Raw genomic sequence first — 24,105 nt, forward strand, 5'->3', positions numbered from 1 at the left:
CTTCTGCAAGAGAGACCAGGGTCATTGGAGTGACTGCATTCAGGAGAGTGTATATTGGATTTTAGGGAAATTATGTTATTCAAGTTAGCTGACACAGACCATTAAATGTACATTGATTGTTTATTTGTATATTTTTACTCATTATTTTCAATTTGCTCCAAACAGCAAGCTGATCCATGTGTTGAGATTCTACGTGGAGCAGGGGAATGTTCCTGAGAGACAGTCCACTCTAAAGAAGGCTATGAAGTGCCTTCAGTACATATTCAAGTTTATCATCAGATCAAGACAACTCTTTGTTGAGTAAGTACCACATTCTCTCTGTCTTGATCTGTCTCTGCTGAATAATCATCCATGTCAGATGACACTAAAAAGTGTTCTATAAGCAACCTAAGAGCCAACCCGCACTTGGCAGTTTCCCACTTAATGACTTTACAGAATTATTTGTGAATTCCCAGTTGTCCCTTAGTTTAGCTGATTATGACATCCAGAAATATATATTTTTTATAATTCTTATTTGTTCCCTTTTCTAAGGCTTTATGAACGAGGCCAGGAGGAGTTTGAAAAGATCTTGAAGCAGCTGTTGGAGTCCATGGCCCAAATGATGCTTGATACAAGTGACTCGACATTAACTGTGCAAGCACAATGTCTGAGGTACATCACCACAACTATTCCAGATGTCATTACCACCTTTGATCCTGTCACCTTGAGGTAAGGTCTACATTATGTTAACAAGAAAAAAGTGTAGTAAGCCTTTTCAAGAAAAATATATTTACCAAATATTTGATGGTGTGTGGGTGTTTGTTATTAATTTAACATGATTTGAAATATTTATTAGATAAGGTACAGATGAAACAGAAGTGGTTGATGTAAGGTTTTAGATTTGACTCAATGTAAGATTTAGCTAGAAGACATAAGAAGAACACAATTTCCCTCATAAAATGGAGAGGTTGAATCAAAGCACACCCACACAAAAAGATCTAGAAGATTTTATGAATTGGAGGCATTTTGGAGCACTTGGAATTCACTCCCTCTCCCCTGAAACATTTTTTCTCCTCTTCACGGAAACCTTTTTTCTAACTATTCAGACTCATTTTTCATTCTCAGAATTGGAAAATTTCTACTAAAGTGGGTTCCAAATATGAAGAAACTTTTGTATTTAGTTATAGAAACTTGGAGAATCATCTATCTGTCTATATACCAAGGGCCTCTTCCCCCTCATAATGGACTTGGCTATCTGGAGAATCTTGATATGTTTATATTAAGACATTTTTGAATGCTCACTTGCCAAGTGGGTGAGTATTGCTACTTGCAGCAGAGGTTGAGGTGATGGCAGCTCAAACCCTGCTGCCAGTGAGTTGGACCAAGGGCATGGTTAATTAAATTCCATGAAGACCAACTGCCAGTCCCTTAACCTGTTGAGCACAATGACACCTGTGTATGCATCATGAGCCGAGTAGGGTATATGAGGATGCCGGTGTTGGTTTCCTGATTATATTTAAATTTTAGTTGTAGCTGAGCGACCCCTGTATTCTTTGAACAGGTTTGATCACATTTTCTGTGACATTATATTCATTCATGGAGAGAGAGAACGAGTGTAACAGCAGTAACTATTTTGTAATGCATGTATTGTGATGCATCATCGTACATCAGGCAACCTGATGTGTGTGCGAATATTGGACTCATATTGAGGAGGTTAAGTAGTATCTTCATATGGAGAAGAGGGTATTGATAGGTTTTGAGAATGAGGTTTTCTCTGATATCCATCTCCAAGGCACTACCCCCAGATATTGTTCCCTGAGACAAATGACCATGGAGATAAAAGAATAGGCATTCAGAAGACAAATGTCACTTTTCAATAATAACTGTTTTTGTTGTGCAGTGAAATCCTGATCAAAATGCTGAACAACTTACCCAAGCATCGCATTGCCAAACAAAAGCTTATGACAGTGGGGGAAATAATCCACAGCCAACTTTTCAAGATCCCAGAATGTCGGGAACTTCTTCTACCTGCCTTTATTGACCACCTCAGAAAGCTTCTAGTATCTTCAGAGGAGGTAGGAGGGAGTATATGATGGTGAAAGAGATGATGGTGGTGGTTGAGGCAGCCAATGGCTGTGGCAGTTGCTGTGATGTTGGTCATGTCCATGTCATTGTCAGTGATAGTGATTATGACCAAGGTAATGACCATGCTAGTGGTGATGGTAGTTTTAGCTGTAGTGGTATCTTTGTTTCCTCACATTGTAATTATTCAGGAGTATGACAAGCCCATATTAAAAAGTTGCTCAATTCAGCATTTATTTCATACAATTTTACACAGATTTTAATCTGAATTGTTTAGATTGTCTCAAATATAACTTGTAATGATAGATGTATAGCAACAATATTTGTATTTGCATTTGGTTTGCACCTAGTGAGGAAAAAGGAACCAGAGGTATCACTAGCTCTTGCACTAATTTTATTTAGTTTGACATATCTGTGTATTAAAGTTTTGTTTTCTTTTTTACTATTTCATATTTTATTATCACTACTAATGTTTGCATAACAGTAATTTAATCTTTTTGCCTTTTTATTTTAGGTGATGGAATATTATATTTATATTGTTTGCATGAAATGACACTTCTTATATAAATACTATAAGCATATTTGTGTGTCTTTGTGCCTGCATGTGGATCTGTATGTTTGATTGTATAATGGTATGTATGTGTGTATGTATTTTACCCAGTATATAGGGAGCTGTGCTCATGGGATCCAATCATTATATCTCCATTGATCAAACTTTACCTTAAATTCATGGATTTTGTTGGCCTGGATTATATCTTCTAACTTATTCAACAAATTCATGGATCTGTATGGAACGCCTTTCATAATTTTGCACTCTGACTTTTTGTTCTTTCATCCTATATCAGAAGATAATCTCTATCCAATTTTTTTTTTTTTTTTTTTTTTTTTTTTTTTTTTTTTTTTTTTTTTTTTTTTTTTTTTTTTTTTTTTTTTTTTTTTAACTTACTGTCTACACTCTCCCAAAGGAAGAAGTCCTAGTTTTTATGTATCTTATACTTCCCAGCTTCTTGGGATCATTTTGGTTGCTGCTTTTAATATTCTGTCTTTCCTATATCATTGTTTTGGTACAAGACTACTTCTAACCCAATCTGGTGTGAAACATACATACATATACCAAGGCTTTTTCCCCCGTACAAGGGAGGTAGCCAAAAAGGGAAAGGCATAAAATCATTTCCACCCATTCCATCCCTGAATACACTCCACACCCCTCCACACTCCCTCTTATCTGAGCACCTCCTGGATGACGGGTCATCCCTGCACCTTGTCCACTGCCCTGGGTCAGAAGCAGTGTCGCAAGACACAGCACATCCACAGCAAGGCCGCTTCATTAAATCGGTGACCCCCCCTCTCCGTCCCCCCATTGCATAAAAGGAGAGGACGGGGAGAAATCCCTTTGGGCTGCGTCAAATTTTGCTCACACATACTACCTCACCCCACCCCCCTGCCCATTCCACCTCATGCAATCACAACATCATCCATATACAACCATTCTCCATTCACCCCTGTCTTCTGTTCTCTCCCGTCCTTCCTCAACAGACATTCCCCTCTTCCCCAAAGCCCCCTTCACCCCATCCATCCATCTCATCCTAGGACATCCCCTCATGTTCACTCCCTCCACATCTGCCCTCCATACCTCTTTTACTAGTCTTTCTTCACTCATTCTTTCCATGTGTCCAAACCATCCTAATATTCTTTCATCAACCCTATCTCCCAGCTCCTTTTCCACCCCCGTTCTCCTCCTTACCTCCTCATTTCTCACCCTATCTAGCCTAGTACCTCCATCATACTTCTCAGACACCTCATCTCAAACACATTCAATCACCTTCTCTCTTCTTCTCTTATGTTCCATGTTTCTGCTCCATACAGTGCTGTTGGCACAATCACTCCTTCATACAGTCTCCTCTTAGCATCCATTCCCAAATGTCTATTCCTCATTACACTCTTTAATCCACCAAGGCATTTACTCGCTTCTCTCAATCTACATTCTACCTCCACCTTCACTCCACCTTTTCCTGCCACATTTGCACCCAAGTATCTAAAACTATCCACTTTCTCCAGTCGCTCTCCCTTAACCCCTTCCATACGGTGCCGCACACGTAGGCGTCATGAGGAGCAAGTGGATTCGCGACGCTGCCATATCGGCGTCTTGATTATATTTATTGTAGTCGTCCCTGTGTTTTTACATTCTCCCAAATGCGCCCTGAATCCCATTCTCTGTGGTTTTCAAAATTCGCGGGTGAAAGAGAGAACGATCGATATAAGCGGTGACTATATTTTATGATGCGAATATTATTACGACACGTCATACGGCTGGCATTGGCTGCTGCCCGCGAGATTTAAGTCCCGTACTGAAGTGGTTAATGCTCACTTCCAGTCTACTGCCACTTTCACCCCTTGTACATCTCATCACCTTTTACCCACATTTATCTTTAGCTTTCTTCTATCACATACTCTCCCAATCTCTGCCACCAACTTCCTCAATCCCTTTTCCGATCCTGCCACAAGCGCAGTGTCGTCCGCAAACAACAACTGGCTCACCTCCCACTTTTCTCCAGTTTCTTTAACCATCTCCAATCCCTCACCCACTACCCTTGCATTTACCTCTCGCACCACCCCATCCATGTATAAGTTGAACAGCCAGGGCGACATAACGCATCCTTGACGAAGTCCCACCTTTACCTCGAACCACTCACTCTCTCCATTTCCAATCCTGACACAAACTTGGTTTCACTCAAAGCCAACACATCCATCTTTCTTCTCACAAACATACTACCTATCTCTTCCCTTTTACTCTCATCTGTACCACATCCACACACATTAAAAGACCCAAACCTTAGGGTGCTGGTCCGAGAACTTCCAGACCCTCTTATGCCTTCTCTTTTTTGTTTAGGAATGTCCCCTGTGGGGCTACAAGGAGAAGGATGCCTAGTCCCAATCCCCATCCCTTTCTTCTCGCCTCTTACGATCCAAGTGGAAATACTTGATGGCAGTATTCTTTTCCCCCACCACAGGGAATTCCCCCACCACAGAAAAAGAATATTCATAGAAATGGTACAGGACAGCAACAAGTGGTTGGGGGACAGCATAACGGAGGGACAGTCGTAGTATAAAAGTGTCATCATTTCTCTATGAACAGAGTTTTCCTCTATCATAGACAAAATGATGTGTGGCTTTGGTCCATAGGGGCGCCCCATAGAGACCCTTAAGTATCAACTGCATGTTACTTTGCCACAATAACAAGCAGCCAATACCCCAGACGGGGTGAAACAGATTTTTTTTTTCATGTCCCCTATTCAAGTAATGGAATACCACTCTTATGTTCATGAAATTTTTTGAAGTCTTTTCTCTTACTATCTTATATGGTTTTCAGGCAACAGATCATCTCTGATTAAAATTCCATAAATTCTTCTCTATTGCCTTTGTGATAAATCCGTTCTCCATTCTCCATTTTATATATTCTTAACCTCTTGCATACGATGACACATGTGTGCATCATGAGTCATGAGTGGGGCATATGAGAATGCTGGCATTGGCTTCCTGATTATATGTATTTTGCAGTTGTAGCTGAGTGACCCCCATATTCTGTGAACAGCCTTGATCACATTTTCTGTGACATTATATTTATTCAGGGTGAAAGAGAATAAGTATAACAGTAGTAACTTTATATTTTGTAATACGTGTATTATGATACATCATTGTACATCAGGTAACCTGATGTACTTGTGAATATTTGACTCTTATTGAAGAAGATAACAGTCTCTTTTTCATTTTGCTCATTTCTATGCTTTTACATTTCTTTGTATTGATTTTGGTCTTTCACATCTGGCTCTAATCTAGGTTTCCCTATAGTAGTTTACAGTCTGCTTCTCATCCTTTTTCATGATCTTGGTGTGATATAAATAAAAGTGTCATCATTTCTCTGTGAGCAGAGTCCTCCTCTATCACAGACAAAATGATGTGTGGCTCTGGTCTGTAGGGACACCTCATATAGACCCTAAAGTATCAACTGCATGCTACTTTGCACAACAACATGTAGCAACATGATGACACTTTTATTTTACTGCTACTGTCCCTCCGTTATGTTGTCCCCTAACCCCTTGTTGCTGTCCTGTACCATTTCTCTGAATACTAATTTCCTTGTTTCACCTACCTTGTGTTGGGGGAGAAGAATGCTGCCACTAAGTATTCCCACTTGGATCGTAATAGGCGAGAGAAATAGGATGGGGATTGGGACTAGGCATCCTTCTCCCTGTAGCCCCACAGGGGACATTCCTTAAAAAAAAGTAAAGGCATAAGAGGGTCTAGGAGTTTTCCAAACGGTACCCTGTGGTTTGGGTCTTTTAATGTGCGTGGATGTGGTACAGATAAGAGTAAAAGGGAAGAGATAGGTAGTATGTTTGTGAGAAGAAAGATGGATATGTTGGCTTTGAGTGAAACTAAGTTGAGAGGGAAGGGCGAGTGTGAGTTTGGGAGTGTAAGTGGGAGGTTCTCAGGAGTGAAGAGAGGGTGAGGGAGAGAAGGGGTGGCTATACTTGTAAGTGAAGAGATAGGTAAACGTGTACTGGAGTGGAAGGAAGTTTCCTCAAGGTTAATGTGGATGAAGGTGAAACTGGGAAAGGAGATGTGGGTTTTTGTAAGTGCATATGAGCCTGGTAGTGAGAAGAGTGTAGAAGAAAGGCTTTTTGGATAAATTTAAATGAATGCATAGAGGGATTAGGGAGGAACATCAGTGTAGTAATATTGGGAGACCTTAATGCTAGGGTAGGAAATTAACCAATATACAGAGTGGTTGGGAAATGTAAAGTTCCAGGAAAGAATCATAGTGGAGAGTTGATGGTGGAGATGTGTCTAGAAAGAGAGTTGATGATAGCAAATACATTGTTTTGGAAGAAAGTCAAGCATAAGTACACATAGGAGAGGGTGGTGGATGGAAGGGTGTTAAACAGAGTGTTAATGAATTATGTAGTGGTAGATAGGAGTATAATAGGAAGAGTTAAGGATATATATGTTCAAAGGGAAGAGAGTGGGGGAAATATCAGATAATTATTTGGTGGAAGAAGTTCAGAGTGGAGGATAGATGGAGAAAGAGGAAAAGGACAAAAGTTAGGGAGGTGCTTAGAGTGAACTGCTTAAATGAGAAGGAAAAGGAGAAGGAGTACAAGAAGCTGAGAGAGGAGTGGGAGGGAGTGAAGGATAGAGTAGAACTTGGAGTGGAAGAGGAATGGGGATGGTTCAAGGAGGGAGTCACAAGGTGTGCAAAGATTGTATGTGGAACAAGAAGGAAGGGAGGAAATAGAAGGAAGGGTAGTGAGTGGTGGGATGTAGAAACAAAGAAGGTTGTAGAAGAGAAGAAGTGAGCTTTCACAGATTGGTAACAAAATAGGACAAGGGAGACATATGAGAGGTACAAAGAAAAGAGAAGAGAAGTAAAGCACAAGGTAAAGGAGGCAAAGTGGAGAGCAGATGTGAAATGGTGTAAGAGTATGATAGAAAATTTTGAAAGTAATAAAAAGATGTTTTGGAAAGAAATTAAGAGGAGGCAAATCAAGTAGAGAAGAAAAGGTAAAAGGTGCAGATAGAGAGATGATAATGGAAGAGAAGGCAGTAAGAAGAAGGTTGGCAGAGTATTTTAGGGAGTTGCTAAATGTGAAGGAGGATAGGGAGGGAAAGGTAGTTGCAGTGGGAAATGCTAAGAAAATGAGAGTGATGAGTGAGGAAAATGGAGGAGAAATAAGTGAAGATGAACTGAAAGTAGGTAAGGCACCTGGTCTGGATGGATGCCATGCAGAATGTCTGAAAAAAGGGAGGTACAGTGATGGTGGACTGGCTTGTGAGGTTATTTAATGTTTGTTTGAGAGAGGGTAGAGTGCCAGAGGACTGCCTGTATAGTTCCACTTTACATGGGAAAAGGGGACAAGTTTAAGTGCAGTTGGGAAGGCTTATGGGAGGATCTTAATTGAGAGGATTAGTAGAGGAACAGAGGGAGTAATTGGTGAGGAACATTGTGGACTTAAGACAGGTAGAGTTTATGTAGATCAGATTTTTGTGGTAAGACAGATATGTGAGAAAGCTATAGGAAAAGGTAACAATGTTTTTTGGGCATTTATGGATCTGAAAAAGGGTTATGAAAGGGTAGACATCAGGCACTATGGGAGGTTTTGCAGATATACGGGATAGGAGGAAAGCTTTTAAGAGCAGTTATGAGTTTTTATGAGAGTAGTAGAGCATGTGTGAGGATTAGAAATGGAGAGAGTGAGTGGTTCAAAGTAAAGGTGGGACTTCGTTAGGGATGTGTTATGTTGCCCTGGCTGTTCAACTTATACATGGATGGGGTGGTGTGAGAGGTAAATGCAAGGGTGGTGGGTGAGGGATTGGAGATGGTTAAAGAAACTGGAGAAAAGTTGGAGGTGAGCCAGCTGTTGTTTGCAGACAACACTGCATTTGTAGCAGGATCAGAGGAGGGATTGAGGACATTAGTGACAGAGTTTGGGAGAGTGTGTGAAAGAAGGAAGTTGAAGATAAATGTGGGTAAAAGTAAGGTGATGAGGTGTACAAGGGGTGAAAGTGGCAGCAGACTGGGAGACTGTATGAAGGAGTGATTGTGCCGACAGCACTTTATGGGGGCAGAAACAGGGAACATGAGAGAGGAAGAGAGAAGGAGTTTGAATGTGTTTGAGATGAGGTGTCTGAGAAGTATGATAGGGTTTACTAGGCTGGATATAGTGAGAAATGAGGTGAGGAGGAGAATGGGGGTGGAAAGAGAGTTGGGAGATAGGGTGGATGAAAGAGTGTTGGGATGGTTTGGACACATAGAAAGAATGAGTGAAGAAAGACTAGTAAAAGAGGTGTGGATGGCAGAAGTGGAGGAGTGAATATGAGGGGGCGACCTAGGATGAGATGGATGGATGGGGTAGAAGGGGCTTTGGGGAAGAGGGGAATGTCTGGGGAGGAAGGACGGGAGAGGACAGAAGATAGGGGTGAATGGAGAATGGTTTTATATGGATGAGGTTGTGATGCATGAGGTGAAATAGGTGGGGGGATGGGGGGTGAGGTAGTATGTGTGAGAAATATTTGACAGAGCCCAAAGGGATTTCTTTCCGTCTTCTCCTTTTTTGCAAGAGGGGACAGATAGGGGGGCTCGCCAATTTTAAGAAGTGGCCCTGCTGTAGATGTGCTGTGTCTTGCGACACTGCTTCTGACTCAGGGCAGTGGATAAGATGCAGGGATGACCAGTTATCCACGAGATGCCAAGATAAGAGGGAGGGTAGAGGGTGGAGAGGAGTGGGGTGTATTAGGGATGGAATGGGTGGGAATGGTTTTTATGCCTTTTTTTTTATTTTTTTTTTTTTGCTACCGCCCTTGTAAGGGGGAAAAAACCTTTGGTATTTGTATGTATGTATGATGTGATATACAAATAAGATTGCAGAGCTTCCTATTTCATTCATCATACCATTTTTATACAGTAAGAACATTATTGGTGCTAGAACTGAGCCTTGTGGTACTCCAGTAGTCACATTCACAAACATCAGTTGTTTAGGAAATCCTTTATCTATTCCACTGTACTTCTTTGAAGTCCTGTGTTACCAACTTCCATATTAATTCTTTGTGTGGCTTTTTGCTAAAAACCTTTAATAAATCCAGGTAAACAATCCATCCAACCTTCTCTCTCATGGAGCACATCAACCACTTGTGCATAAAAAAAATTGACAGGTTGGTTACAAATGACTGCCCTTTTCCGAATCCAGATTGAGTGTCAGCCAAGATTCCTTTCTTCTCTATATAATTCATCCCTCTATCATCTTCCCATGTTGCATCCCTGCTGAGCCAGATATTTTTCATTTTGACAAAAGTCGCTAATTCATCCACTTTATTTTTTTTTTTTCACTTTCCTATCAGACTTTTTTTTTTGTTGTTCTTTTCTAGCTGGTAAGTGTTGCCATTTCCATTCTAGTAAAATAATGCATATATGTTTGTCTACTACCTCTATTATCAGCTTTAGTTTATATTTTAAATATACCTATCACATCTATAGTCTGAGCATTGGGCACTGCACTACATTTTCTTTTTCTGTAATATTGTCATTATGTCAGTGTCTTCCATTGTCCTTCAATGTATATAACTATGTCAGTTTGCTTAGTTGCCCCTAAGTGGTAGTCTATCTTAATTATATACATTTCTGTCTCTGTACATTTCAATCTCTCTCTCTCTCTCTCTCTCTCTCTCTCTCTGTCTGTCTGTCTGTCTGTCTGTCTCTTCTTTCTGTCTCGGAGAAAAAATGTATATTTACCCTTGCAGAAATGATGTGTGGTGCATTGTTTTGTCTTTTAATATTAGTCTTGATTTATACTGATGGACTTGACATAATTTTTTTTTTTTATCTATTTAAGGAAATGGAGCAGGGAAGAGTGTGTTAAAGATAGGTGTGAATGAATGAAACTTAGCTAAAAAGGGTTTTCTTCTCATCTGCTCTGTAAAGTATTTTGATTGGATGAGAAAGGGAATCCATATAATGAATAGGTGAGGGTAGATTTTATCTAGCTGTTGGGCCTTGCTGTGGAAGGGCTGTAACTCATTGCATTGCCTTTGACATTAGTAAAGTAAGTCCTTGTTATATGGTACATATGCGTTCCTGAAAACCTTATCGCAAATTTAAATTAATGTATACCGAACCCATTATAACATGTAATAATAGGATATGGCAGTCGTACCTTCTCCCTGCTCTTTCCTCTTCAAAATATCTAGCGGATACTGTATCTGTGATTTTTTTCTTACCGTCAATAGAATTGAGGGTAGTAATTACCAAATACCGTAACTGTGAATTTACCGGATAAAGAATTACTGTATATGGAGGACTCACTGCAGTGTAGTTAGGGTCAGGGATGACATTTTATCCACAAGGTGCTGAGAGGGTAGGGGCACTTATTGGATTTTATTTATTTATTTATTTATTTATTTATTTATTTATTTATTTTTTTATTATTTTTTTTTTTTTAGACTACTCTTGTCATAAATTACTTGGTAAATTAAGACATGAGTGTCGTAGCTAACATGATGTACTTGTTCATTGAACTACTGCTCAACACAGATCACCTCAGACACTTTTATGCATACATCACCATTTGTTATGCATACTGTGCTCCAGCCTCTCAATTAGTGATATGGATGTATTAGATGGGTGAATTTTCTATTAATTTTCTTAACAAAAAGACCATGCGCTATGCAACAACAAATATGGTGATTTATGTGTGATATAACATTTTGGATTGAATGGTTTCTTGTGTAGGTTGGGGTAAAGTTAGGTCACTTTAGTTATAATTCAAGGTTAAGTTGTATTTTACATATAGGTCTAGCTCTTTGTATGGTGTACACTTCTATGACATGGTAATAATCCAGAATCAGTCACCTGAGTAATAGGTAATATGACTATATATTCACCTTTTTCACCTTCAAATTAAAAGATCTGTAGTTCATATTTAAACAACTGATCTATATATACATACATATACCATGGGCTTTTTCACCCCTTACCAGGGAGGTAGCCAAAGTCAAAAGGCTATATCTACTCCCACCCATTTCATGCCCACCCGTTCCACTCCCATCCACCACCCCTCCCTCCCTCTCATCTTGGCTCGTTATGGATGATGGGTCATCCCTGCATCTGCAACTGATCTGTAGATATTTGAATTTCAATTTGAAGCTTCAACTTATATTTGTAATACAGACACCCATTCCCGAATGCAGGTATTTCATTTGTGGAGGACAGCATTAACTGCGAAACCACAGTTGAGGAAGTTAATAATTATCACTGTCTACAAATTAACCTGCAAAAATAGATTAAGTAAACATTGGCAAAGTGTGGCTGCTGCATTACTTGTATGGCCTAGTGGGCAAAAATGTTCACCAATTCACAGCAACACACAAAACTATCAGACACAAATAGAGTACATACATTCACTACCAAATTACCAAAGCCTGTCAGCAATCACACAATTCTGAATTGTTGTTTTATTTCACTATAACATGTCGAAGAGGCACTAAATGAAACAGTGGTGTCGTGTGGCAGGGGTGTCTTGTTTATCACTGCTATGTGAAAATGTAAACGGGTGCAGGCTGTGCAGTTACAGCGGTGCCACATCTCATTGTGGTACTGCTATGGTTCAGTGTGATATTGCCATGACTCATAGTGGTGTTGCCACAAATATGCGTGTGTCTCAATTCATGAACCTCGAATACACAAAACCATGAATCATGAAGCTGCATTGGGGAAGGGGTGACTGTAATTAAATTCCAAATTAAAAAAAAAAAAAAAAAAAAAAAGAGGGTGTTTGGGTCATCCAATCTAACTCTGAAATAATGCCAAAAGATAATAGGCCTAGCCCAGGAAACAAGTTGCCCTGGATACAACCATCAAATAGAATATGACGAATACATCCTATAGTGGTTCACCCTGACCATACCTAAACAACAACACAATATCTCTTGAGTTACTTAAGGGCCTACAAGAGAGATCTAGAGCTACATATTGATGATCATCTTGTTCACCTTGTTTTGTAATTTAAACTTTTATTTTCATTGGCCTTGCACCTCCTTGTACATATCTGCCAAACCTGAATACTTTTATTTCTTTGTATATGTCAACCACATTGTCTTTAATAATATGCACAATTTCTTTTGCTTTCTGCCTTCTGTCCACTACCTCTATTTTAATGTTTCTATAGTCATAAGTGCCTTTATCACCTTCTCCACACCATTCCTTTCTTATCAAACTTTTTTAATTTCATTTTTATCAATCCTGTCTGTTCTTTGATCTATGATGTTTTGTTCATTCTCCTTAGCCTTTTCATTACTTTTCACACATTATCCTCTAGTGTATCTCTCTCTTCATATATATTTATCTATATATACTAAGGGCTTTTTCCTCCTTCTAAAGAAAGTAGCCAAGTCAAAAGGCACATATCCACTCCCACCCATTCCACTTCTACCCATTCCACTCCCACCTATTCCACTCCCATCCACCACACTTTCCTCCCTCTCATCTTAGCTCCATGTGGATAACAGGTTATTCCTGTATCCCATGCACTGCCCTGCATCAGAACCAATGCAGTAACACACAATATAATTCCTTTCAATTTGTCAAACTCATTTTGGTTTTGTACTAGATTATTCATATAACTTAATTGGCAATGTAAATTTTCTACTTTTCTCTCCTGGGCTGTTGATTGTTTACCAAGTTTACTCACAGCCTTCTTTGTCCTTATGTTTTCCACTGCACTCATTTGTAGATCAATTACAGTGGACATTATTGTTTTCAGCTGATCTTTATTATCTCCTTAACCCCTTCCATACGATGACACTTACATAAGCATCATGAGGCGCGAGTGGATGAGGATGCTGGCGTTGGTGTCTTGATTATATTTATTTTGTAGATGTAGCTGAGTGACCTCCATATTCTGTGAACTTGCTTTATCATATTTTATGTGATTATTAATATTCAGAGTGAAAGAATGAGTAATATAGCTGTAATTTTATATTTTATAACAAGAAGTATTATGGTGCATCATTGAATCATCATACATCAGGCAGCTGATGTTGCCTGTGAAAATTTGACTCGTATGGAAGAGGTTAATAAACTTACCATAATCAGTATTCCGATCCTCTTAGTGTCAATACTAAGTTCAGTATAAGTATGTTGTAATTTTTGTCAACTCACAGCTTCACCTTCCTCCTCAGTTTTAGTTTTCCTTCTTTATATATTGCAGTAAATCACTTTTCCAGTTCTTCTCTTGACAGGACCTCATGTTTCCCCCATCCAACCCCATAACTCCTTAGGTTATCACTGTTGCCTAGTTCTGTTTACTGCTAGAGAGCTGTAATAGGGACATCCTTTCATCATGACAGTCAACAATTGTATATAATTACCTAGTTGATGGATTTAGGATAAAATCTATTCTGATAGGGTCATGTTTCTACATTCCCATTGATCATTTCTATTCTTATTGACCAGTGTTATTTGAATGTACTGTACCCTGTCTGGGGTATTGGCTGCATGTTGTTGTGGCAAAGTAGCATGCAGTTGATACTTTAGGGTCTATATGGGGTGCCCCTACAGACCAGAGCCACACATCATTTTGTCTGTGATAGAGGAGGACTCTGCTCACAGAAAAATGATGACACTTTTATTATACTGCTACTGTCCCTCCGTTATGCTGTCCCCCAACCCCTTGTTGCTGTCCTGTACCATTTCTATGAATATTCATTTCCTTGTTTTGTCTACCCTGTGGTGGGGGATAGAATGCTACCACAAAATATTCCCACTTGGATAGGTAAGAGGCGAGAAAAACGGGACGGGGATTGGGACTAGGCATTCTTCTCCCTGTAGCCCCACAGGATATATTCCTAAAAAAAGTAAAGGTATAAGAGGGTCTAGGAGTTTTCCAACCAGTACCCTAAAGTTTGGGTCTTTTAATGTGCGTGGATGTGGTACAGATGAGAGTAAAAGGGAAGAGATAGGTAATATGTTTGTGGGAAGAAAGATGGATGTGTTGGCTTTGAGTGAACCTAAGTTGAGAGGGAAGGGCAAGTGTGAGTATAGGAGTGTAGTTGGGAGGTTCTCAGGAGTGAAGATAGGGCAAGGGAGAGAAGGGGTGGCTATACTTGTAAGTGAAGAGATAGGTAAACGTGTAGTGGAGTGGAAGGAGGTTTCTTTAAGGTTAATGCGGATGAAGGTGAAACTGGAAAAGGAGATGTGGGTTTTTGTAGGTGCATATGGGCCTGGTAGTGAGAAGAGTGTAGAAAAAAGTGAGGCTCTTTGGATAGATTTAAATGAGTGCATAGAGGGATTAGGGACCTTAATGCTAGGGTAGGAAATGAACCAATAAACAGAGTGGTTGGGAAATGTGAAGTTCCAGGAAAGAATCATTGTGGAGAGTTGATGGTGGAGATGTGTCTAGAAAGAGAGTTGATGATAGTAAATGCAGTGTTTTGGAATAAAGTCAAGCATAAGTACACATGGGAGAGGGTGGTGGATGGAAGGGTGTTAGACAGAGCGTTAATGGACTATGTATTGGTAGATAGGAATATAATAGGAAGAGTTAGGGATAAACATGTTCTAAGGGGAGAGAGTGGGGGAATATCAGATAATTTTTTGGTGGAAGGTATGTTGAGAGTGGAGGATAGATGGAGAAAGAGGAAAGGGACAAAAGGTAGGGAGATGCTTAGTGTGAGCTGCTAAAATGAGAAGGGAAAGGAGAAGGAGTACAAGAAGAAGCAGAGAGAGAAGTGGGAGGGAATGAAGGATAGAGTAGAACTAGGAGTGGAGGAAGAATGGGGATGGTTCAAGGAAGGAGTCATAAGGTGTGCAAAGATTGTACGTGGAACAAGAAGGAAGGGAGGAAATAGAAGGAAGGGTAGTGAGTGGTGGGATGAGGAAACAAAGAAGATTGTAGAAGAGAAGCAAGCTTTCACAGATTGGTTACAAAATAGGATGAGGGAGTCATATGAGAGGTACAAAGAAAAGAGAAGAGAAGTAAAGCACAAGATAAAGGAGGCAAAGTGGAGAGCAGATGTGTAATGGGGTAAGAGTATGACAGAAAATTTTGAAAGTAAAGATATTTTGGAAAGAAATTAAGAGAGGAAGAGGAGGCAAATCAAGTAGAGAAGAAAAGGTAAAAGGTGCAGATGGAGATGATAATGGAAGAGAAAGCAGTAAGAAGATGGGCAGAGTATTTTAGGGATTGCTAAATGTGAAGGAGGATAGGGAGGGATAGTTGCAATGGGAAGTGCTAAGAAAATGAGAGAGATGAGTTAGGAAAATGGAGGAGAAATAGGGAAGGATGAAATGAAGGCAGTTGTTAAGATGATGAGAGAAGGTAAAGCACCTGGTCTGGATGGATGCCATGCAGTATGTCTGAATAAAAGGAGGTACAGTGATGGTGGACTGGCTGGTGAGGTTATTTAATGTTTGAGAGAGGGTATAGTGCCGAAGGACTGGAGGAGTGCCTGTATAGCTCCACTTTACAATGGAAAAGGGGACAAATGTGAGTGTAGTAGTTTCAGAGGGATTAGCTTGTTAAGTGTAGTTGGGAAGGCCTATGGAAGGATCTTGATTGAGAGGATTAGGAGAACAGAGGGAGTAATTGATGAGGAAAAGGTAAAGATGTTTTTTGGGCTTTTATGGATCTGGAAAAGGGTTCTGACAGAGTAGACAGGAAGGCTGTATGGGAGGTTTTGCAGATATATGGGGTAGGAGGAAAGCTTTTAGGAGCTGTCAAGAGTTTTTACGAGAGTAGTAGGGTGTGTGTCAGGATTAGAAATGGAGAGAGTGGTTCGAGGTAAAGGTAGGACTTAGTCAGGGATGTGTTATGTTGCCCTAGCTGTTCAGTTTATACATTGATGGGGTGGTACGAGAGGTAAATGCAAGGGCAGTGGGTCAGGGATTGGAGATAGTTAAAGAAAATGGAGAGAAATGGGAGATAAGCCAGTTGTTGTTTGCAGACGACATTGCACTTGTGGCAGGATCAGAGGAGGGATTGAGGAGGTTAATGATAGAGATTGGGAGAGTGTGTGAAAGAAGGAAGTTGAAGATAAATGTGGGTAAAAGTAAGGTGATGAGATGTACAAGGGGTGAAAGTGGCAGCAGACTGGAAGTGAGCATTAAGGGAGAGAGACTGGAGGAAGTGGATAGTTTTAGATACTTGGGTGTGAATGTGAAAGGAAAGGTATAGTGAAGGTGGAGGTATAATGTAGATTGAGAGAAGCGAGTAAATGCCTCGGTGGATTAAAAAATGTAATGGGAAAAAGACATTTGGGAATGGATGCTAAGAGGAGGTTGTATGAAGGAGTGATTGTGCCGACAGCACTGTACAGGGCTCCTCCTGGATGATGGGCCATCCCTGCATCTCGCCCATTGCCCTGGGTCAAGCAATGCAGCAGGACAGATTATCCTATATGGAAAACTTTTTAATGTCCTGCAGACAATTAGTGTTTCCCCCCCCATATCAAGGCCTCTGGTTTTCCTTTGTTTTCACACTAAAAAGTCTTGTTTGTCAAGTGTATCGATACATTTGTTGGATGTATACACTGCTATTAAATCTCTTTTCCTTCTTTTTGATGATGTTGGCAATCCCAGAATATTTAGTCTCTATATGTTTTATCAGGTCAATCTGAAACCCTTTAAGTTGCTGCTCTCTGAATTTCTCTTTATCTTTCTTTTTTGTGTGGTGATCACACCACTATACTATATGTCCTGCAGGCAATTAGTGTTTCCCCCCCATATCAAGGCCTCTGGTTTTCCTTTGTTTTCACACTAAAAAGTCTTGTTTGTCAAGTGTATCGATACATTTGTTGGATGTATACACTGCTATTAAATCTCTTTTCCTTCTTTTTGATGATGTTGGCAATCCCAGAATATTTAGTCTCTCTTTGTATGTTTTATCAGGTCAATCTGAAACCCTTTAAGTTGCTGCTCTCTGAATTTCTCTTTATCTTTCTTTTTTGTGTGGTGATCACACCACTATACCATACATTAATCTCGGGCAAACAGGATATGGATTAGATTTGAGTATGCTGCAGTGGTGTGGTTGTCATGCAAAAAGAAAGATCTTAACAAAGTGGATAAAATTCAGGGTATAGTAACTAACATTGTGTCAGATGTTATTGATGAAATATATGAATAAAATGAATATTTTGAGGCTGTTAATATTACAGGAGTGTTTACAGTCATGAGAGGTGTGGAAATACTTGACCAAGAAGACCTTGTAATATGGGAACAAAGGAAAACAAGGGACCATGAGAAAGAAAGAAAAAGAAAAAGAAAACATTAAGAAATACAGTTTTCCTTATAGGATATGATTGATGGAGTAGTTTGGATCAGGAGCATTCAGATAATAAGGAACAATTTAAGGACGAGTTAACCATTGGGAATACAGAGACAGTACCTGATGGTCATAGCTCTTGTCCTTTATACTACAAAAAGAAGTGATAGGTACAAAGAAATGCAGTCATATTAGTGTGACAATGGTGTGGTTGAAAGAATACATGCCATTAGGTTTTTGTGTATTTACCTAGTTGTATTTTATGGGAATGGGAGCTATGGTCATGGTGTCCCATCTCCATGGTGTCCCATCTCCATATCTCATTTTATCTAGAGGAGGGATTGAGGAAGCTGGTGGCAGAGTTTGGGAGAGTATGTGATAGAAGAAAGCTAAAGATAAATGTAGGTAAAAGTAAGGTGATGAGATGTACAAGGGGTGAAAGTGGCAGTAGACTGGAAGTGAACATTAAGGGAGAGCGACTGGAGGAAGTGGATAGTTTTAGATACTTGGGTGCAAGTGTAGCAGGAAAAGGTGGAGTGAAGGTGGAGGTAGAATGTAGATTGAGAGAAGCGAGTAAATGCCTTGGTGGATTAAAGAGTGTAATGAGGAATAGACATTTGGGAATGGATGCGAAGAGGAGACTGTATGAAGGAGTGATTGTGCCAACAGCACTGTATGGGGCAGAAACGTGGAACATAAGAGAAGAAGAGAGAAGGAGTTTGAATGTGTTTGAGATGAGGTGTCTGAGAAGTATGGTGGGGGTTACTAGGCTGGATAGAGTGAGAAATGAGGAGGTGAGGAGGAGAACATGGGTGAAAAAGGATTTGGTAGATAGGGTTGATGAAAGAATATTAGGATGGTTTGGACACATGGAAAGAATGAGTGAAGAAAGACTAGTAAAAGAGGTATGGAAGGCAGATGTGGAGGGAGTGAACATGAGGGGACGTCCTAGGATGAGGTGGATGGATGGGGTGAAGGGGGCTTTGGGGAAGAGGGGAATGTCTGTTGAGGAAGGAAGGGAGAGGACGGAAGACAGAGGTGAGTGGAGAATGGTTGTATATGGATGATGTGATTGCATGAGGAGGAATGGGCAGGGGGGTGGGGTAGTATGTGTGAGTAAATTTCGACGCAGCCCGAAGGGATTTCTCCCCGTCCTCTCCTTATATGCAAGGGGGGACGGAGAGGGGGGGTCGCCGATTAAATGAAGCGGCCTTGCTGTGGATGTGCTGTGTCTTGCGACACTGCTTCTGACCCAGGGCGGTGGGCAAGGTGCAGGGATGACCCGTCATCCAGGAGGTGCTCAGATGAGAGGGAGGGTGGGAGGGGTGTGGAGTGTATGTAGGGATGAAATGGGTGGGAGTGTTTTTATGCCTTTCCCTTTTTGGCTACCTCCCTTGTAAGAGGGAAAAAACCTTGGTATATATATGTATGTATGTATGTTTTTAAATTTGTGTATCATTTTTGTACACATCACATTCTCATCTAACCTGTTCCAAATGTCTATTATCCTGTGGGGAAAGCTGTTCTTTTTCAGGTCTCTTCTATAATTGTCTTTCTTGATTTTCTTTCCATGTCCTCTTGTATCTCTACTATCCCATTTTATTAGATCCTCTCTATCAATAATTTCCATGCCTTTCATGTTTCTATAAATAATTATCAAGTCTCCACTCGCTTCTTTGCTCCAATGTCTGTAGCTCAAGTTTTGCCAGCCTCTCCTCATATGATAGTTCTGAGAGCATTGGTGCCAATTTCATAATTGATCTTTGTATTCTTTCAAGTTTTGTTATACATTTTTTTGTACTTGATGACCACGTCGTCACTGCATACTCCAATCCAAAAGTGACTAGTATTTTCTTCACCATTTCTTAGTCCAGGCATGTAAATGCCACTTTGATTGATCTTATTAATGTGGATAGGAGGTGAAGGGAACTCAGGCTGGGGGAAATACTTTTATTCCTGACTAGTTTTGCCTGAGTGGCTTCTTCAGAGAAGCCACTCTGGAAAAACTAGTCAGGAATAAAAGTATTTCCCTCAGCCCATGTTCCCTTCACCTCCTATCCACATTCGTCACAATGTATACACATTTGTCTGATCTTATTGAATTATAAGTTTTTCAATTTTTTTTTTTTATGTATTTCTCAGGGGACATATTATTCATAATAATGACTCCCAGGTACTTCTTCTTTTCCACTTTTTTAAATTTCTTCCCCTCCCAATGTATATGATCCCACTATTCTTTTTTGTTTCTTCCAAATTCCATTATACTACATTTCTTCCATCTCCCACTTCCTACTCCATTCCCATATTTTATTGAGATCACTCTCCAGCGATTCACAATTTTCGTCGGTGTTCACTTTTTTAAACATTTTTGCATTGTCTGCAAAGAAACTCATATAACTTTCAATTCCTACATCCATATCATTAACATATAGAGCAAACATTATTGGGACCAAAACTGTTCCTTGTGGAACTCCACTTATCACCTCATCCCAATTGGAATGTTTGTCTCTTATCACCACTCTCATTTTCATTTTATGCAAGAAGTTTTCCATCCATTTAAGTAGTTTGCCTTGTATTCCTCCTACAGTTTCTAATTTCTTTAGCAATTTCTTATGTGGCACCTTCTCAAAAGCTTTTTTCAGGTCTAGAAATGCACAATCTGCCCATCCATCTCTTTTCTGTATTATATCTATCAGTCTTGAATAGAAATGCATCAACTCCCTTGTCTAAATCCAAACTGCCTCAGATTTAGTACATTGTTTTTTCCAAATGATTTACGCATCTAATTTTGGTCATTCACAAATTTTTGCAACTGTACTTGAAAGAGAGACCGGTCTATAGTTTGTAGGATCTTCTTTGTTTTCCCCCTTATATATTTGCTCTTTTCCAATCTTCTGGAACTTTTCCTTCCTTCAATGAACTGCTTATTAGACTATGTATTTTGTCTGTTAGTTCATTCCTGCATTCTCTCAAAATCCAGATTGCGATTTCATCTTGACCATGCAATTTTCTGACATCGAGATTACGCAAGTGATTCATTATTTCATTCTTTGTTACTTCTATCTCTTTCATAGGAGGGACTTTCCCCTCCCACTCGACATCTCTAAGTTGTATGTTCTCCCTCATAAACACTGATTTAAAATGCTTGTTCATAATTTCTGCCATTTCTATTTCCTCTGTGTATTCTATTCCTCCTTGTTGTAGTTTCACTAATTCTTGTTTATTTTTCAGTTTATTGTTTACAAATTATATATTTTTTGTTGATCTTTACATTTTTCTGTGACATCCTTTTCATATTTTATCTTTTCTTCTCTGCGCACTTGTACATATTTATTTCTATAACCAGAATACTGTATATTTTCCATTTTTTTTTCTTTTTTCCATTTTATCCAAGCTCTTTTATCTTTTAACTCTCTACATCTTTTGTTGTACCAACATTTTACATGTCCTTTTTCTCGTTTTGTCTTGGAACATACTGTTCCACTCCTTGTTAATTTTTTGTCAAGATTCTCCCTTTCTCTTCTACTGTTGTTTCCTCTTTGTATATCCTTTACCAGTCTGCTCTTTGAATTTTTTTCTCATTTTATAAAAATTTGTTTTCCATACATCATTCTTCCCTTTCTATATTGTTAATTTTTTCTCATGTATTTTTCTTCATTTAGTTCCAGTTCTACTAATATGTGGTCACTTTTACTTATTGGTGTCTTTTATCCAATCTTGTCCACTATTTCAGGTTCTGATGTGATTATTAGGTCAAGTCTTGATGGCTCTTCCTCATTTCTGTACCTAGTATTCTCTTGTATCGATTGCATCATTGTATGTTCAATAATCATATCAAGTAGTACATTTCCCCATAGGTCATCTCCAGCCTTCACTGTCATCTCTTCCCAGCAGATTTCTTTATAATTAAAGTCTCCCATTATAACTATTCATCCATCTTCCATTATCTTATTTAGTGTTATCCTTGTGTCTTCTAACATATTTTTGTGTTCTTTCTTGTCCCACGAAGCCTTTTTAGGAGGCACATAATTTACCAGAAACTTTCTGTTCTTCCCATCCCTATCCTCCACTTCCATCATAATCATCTCTACTCTATTTTTACATATGTGACATTCCTCACATTTATATCCTTCTTAGTCAGGAACATAACCAACCCTCTTGTTTTACCTCTATGTTTCTAATCCAATAATTATATGCACCATGTCCTACACTGTTGGGTGGTAATGGACCTTTCAATTTTATCTCTACAATTCCCATTATGTCCAGTTCTTTTTCCTTTGGGTAATCATTCAGTTCATTCAAGCCTGTTATTAAGCCATCTATATTTGTGTAAGACACTTTTAATTTTCTGCTACCTCCATCCTGTTTTCTGTTTCCCTGCCGTTTTTCTCTGTTATGAACCATTTTCTCATTTTCATATTCACTACTCTCCAATAGAATTTCTCTTTGACTCTGTTCTGTTCTCGATTTTTCCTTAGCTTCTATTCTTCTTATTTTCTCTTCCTATCTTTCCCCTTTATTCATCTCTCTTTTTATCCATTGCTAGTTTCCCTATTTTTGCTAAGATATTCTCTGCTGTTGTTTGTGACCTGAATTTAACCTTAATTGGTCTGGTCTTATCTGTATTGTATTTCCCTAGTCTATATATTTCAATGTCTTTCCCTATTTCTTGTTCATCTTCTTGAACTACTTCTAATATCTTGTTTACTTTTTCTCTCTCCTCCTTTACTCTTTTAGTCCTATTTGGATTATGTTTCTCTTCCATTCCTAATATATTTATACATTTCTTTTTATCCTCTAAGTCTCTTACTATATTCTCCTTCTCTCTCATCACTTTAATAACTGTGTCCTTGGTTTGATCTTTCATCTGTTGTTTTACTATATCTCTAAATTTAATTTTGTTATTCTCTTGGACTTTTCTCCAACCCACCTCTTTTGCTATGGATTCTTTATTCTTCTTCTTTAATTCCTCATACTCTTCCTTTACTTCTTTTAACCCCTTCCATACGGTGCCGCACACGTAGGTGTCATGAGGAGCAAGTGGATTCGCGACGCTGCCATATCGGCGTCTTGATTATATTTATTGTAGTCGCCCCTGTGTTTTTACATTCTTCCAAATGTGCCCTGAATCCCATTCTCTGTGGTTTTCAAAATTCGCGGGTGAAAGAGAGAACGATCGATATAAGCGGTGACTATATTTTATGATGCGAGTATTATTACGACACGTCGTACGGCTGGCATTGGCTGCTGCCCGCGAGATTTAAGTCCGGAGTGAAGTGGTTAACTGTCTTTTTAATTGTTCTATTTATTTAGGTTTTGGTTCTCCTTCTTTAGTTCTTCCAATTTATCAACTCCTTGTGTAATCCACGTAAGTTGACTGAACCTAACCTCTTGCTGTTCATTCATTTTCTTTAGTTTTTCCTCTAGGCTTGCTAATCAGGGGAGGTTGTCATCTCCTCCCTCATTAAATCCATAGAAATAATTATCCTCACCTTCCATTGCGTTGCTCTTATCTATATTTCTTATTTTTAAATTTTTACTAATCTCTTCGACTTCACCTCTATCATCTGTGCACCTCTTGTTGACATTCCTTCTGAATTCTGGGGCCCATTCATCCCCTTCCTCATTTCTTTCCATTTTCCTCAATAATCCCACCCCTTCTCCTTTTTCTTCACCCTCCCACTACACGAGCTTTCCCCTTCCCTACTAATACAACACAGGTACTCCCTCGTCATTGAGATCCATGAAATTTGAAGTTTTTCCTGGAGTTCCAAACTTCGCTGTCACTTCAACTGTCGTGTATTTACCTAGTTGTATTTTACGGGACTGGAGCTATGCTCGTTGTGGCCCATTTTCGTATCTCTCCATGTCCAGTTTAGATTTGAACTCGTGTATAGTTCTGGGTTTCACTGTTTCACTTTTCAACATGTGTGTGTGTTTGTGTGTAGATGAGGTTATGTTGTAAAAATTCAATTATTTAGTGATAATTACAAAGAAATTTGGTCATATATTTGTGGCAATGGTATGGTTTAAAGATTAAATGCCATTGAGTTTGTATGTGTGTATGGATGTATTGTAAATATTGAATTATTGGCTAGTGTTACATTGTAGCCTTGCTGGATTTGCTTTTGAATGCATGTGCTGCGCATGACTGGAACTTGCAGATCAGCTGAACAACTTATGCTTTCAGGTTGCCCCTTCTCTCAAAAATGTTTGTGAACTCATCCATTTT

The 24,105-nt window shown here is 39.3% G+C and overlaps 1 protein-coding gene across 6 annotated transcripts in view; it reads left to right on the forward strand.

Annotated features, from left to right (window-relative positions):
- Positions 1-24,105, forward strand: part of LOC143026382 (dedicator of cytokinesis protein 1-like) — a 195,231-nt gene that overhangs the window by 72,263 nt on the left and 98,863 nt on the right. For all 6 annotated transcript variants that reach the window (XM_076186653.1, XM_076186655.1, XM_076186658.1 and 3 more), the window contains exons 17-19: positions 166-300; positions 532-708; positions 1,880-2,054. In XM_076186653.1, coding sequence (XP_076042768.1) covers positions 166-300; positions 532-708; positions 1,880-2,054 — 487 coding nt within the window. The remainder of the gene's footprint in view (positions 1-165; positions 301-531; positions 709-1,879; positions 2,055-24,105) is intronic.

The sequence above is a fragment of the Oratosquilla oratoria genome, chromosome 6 (assembly GCF_046742065.1).
Source record: "Oratosquilla oratoria isolate Oo_2021 chromosome 6, ASM4674206v1, whole genome shotgun sequence".
NCBI lineage: Eukaryota > Metazoa > Arthropoda > Malacostraca > Stomatopoda > Squillidae > Oratosquilla > Oratosquilla oratoria.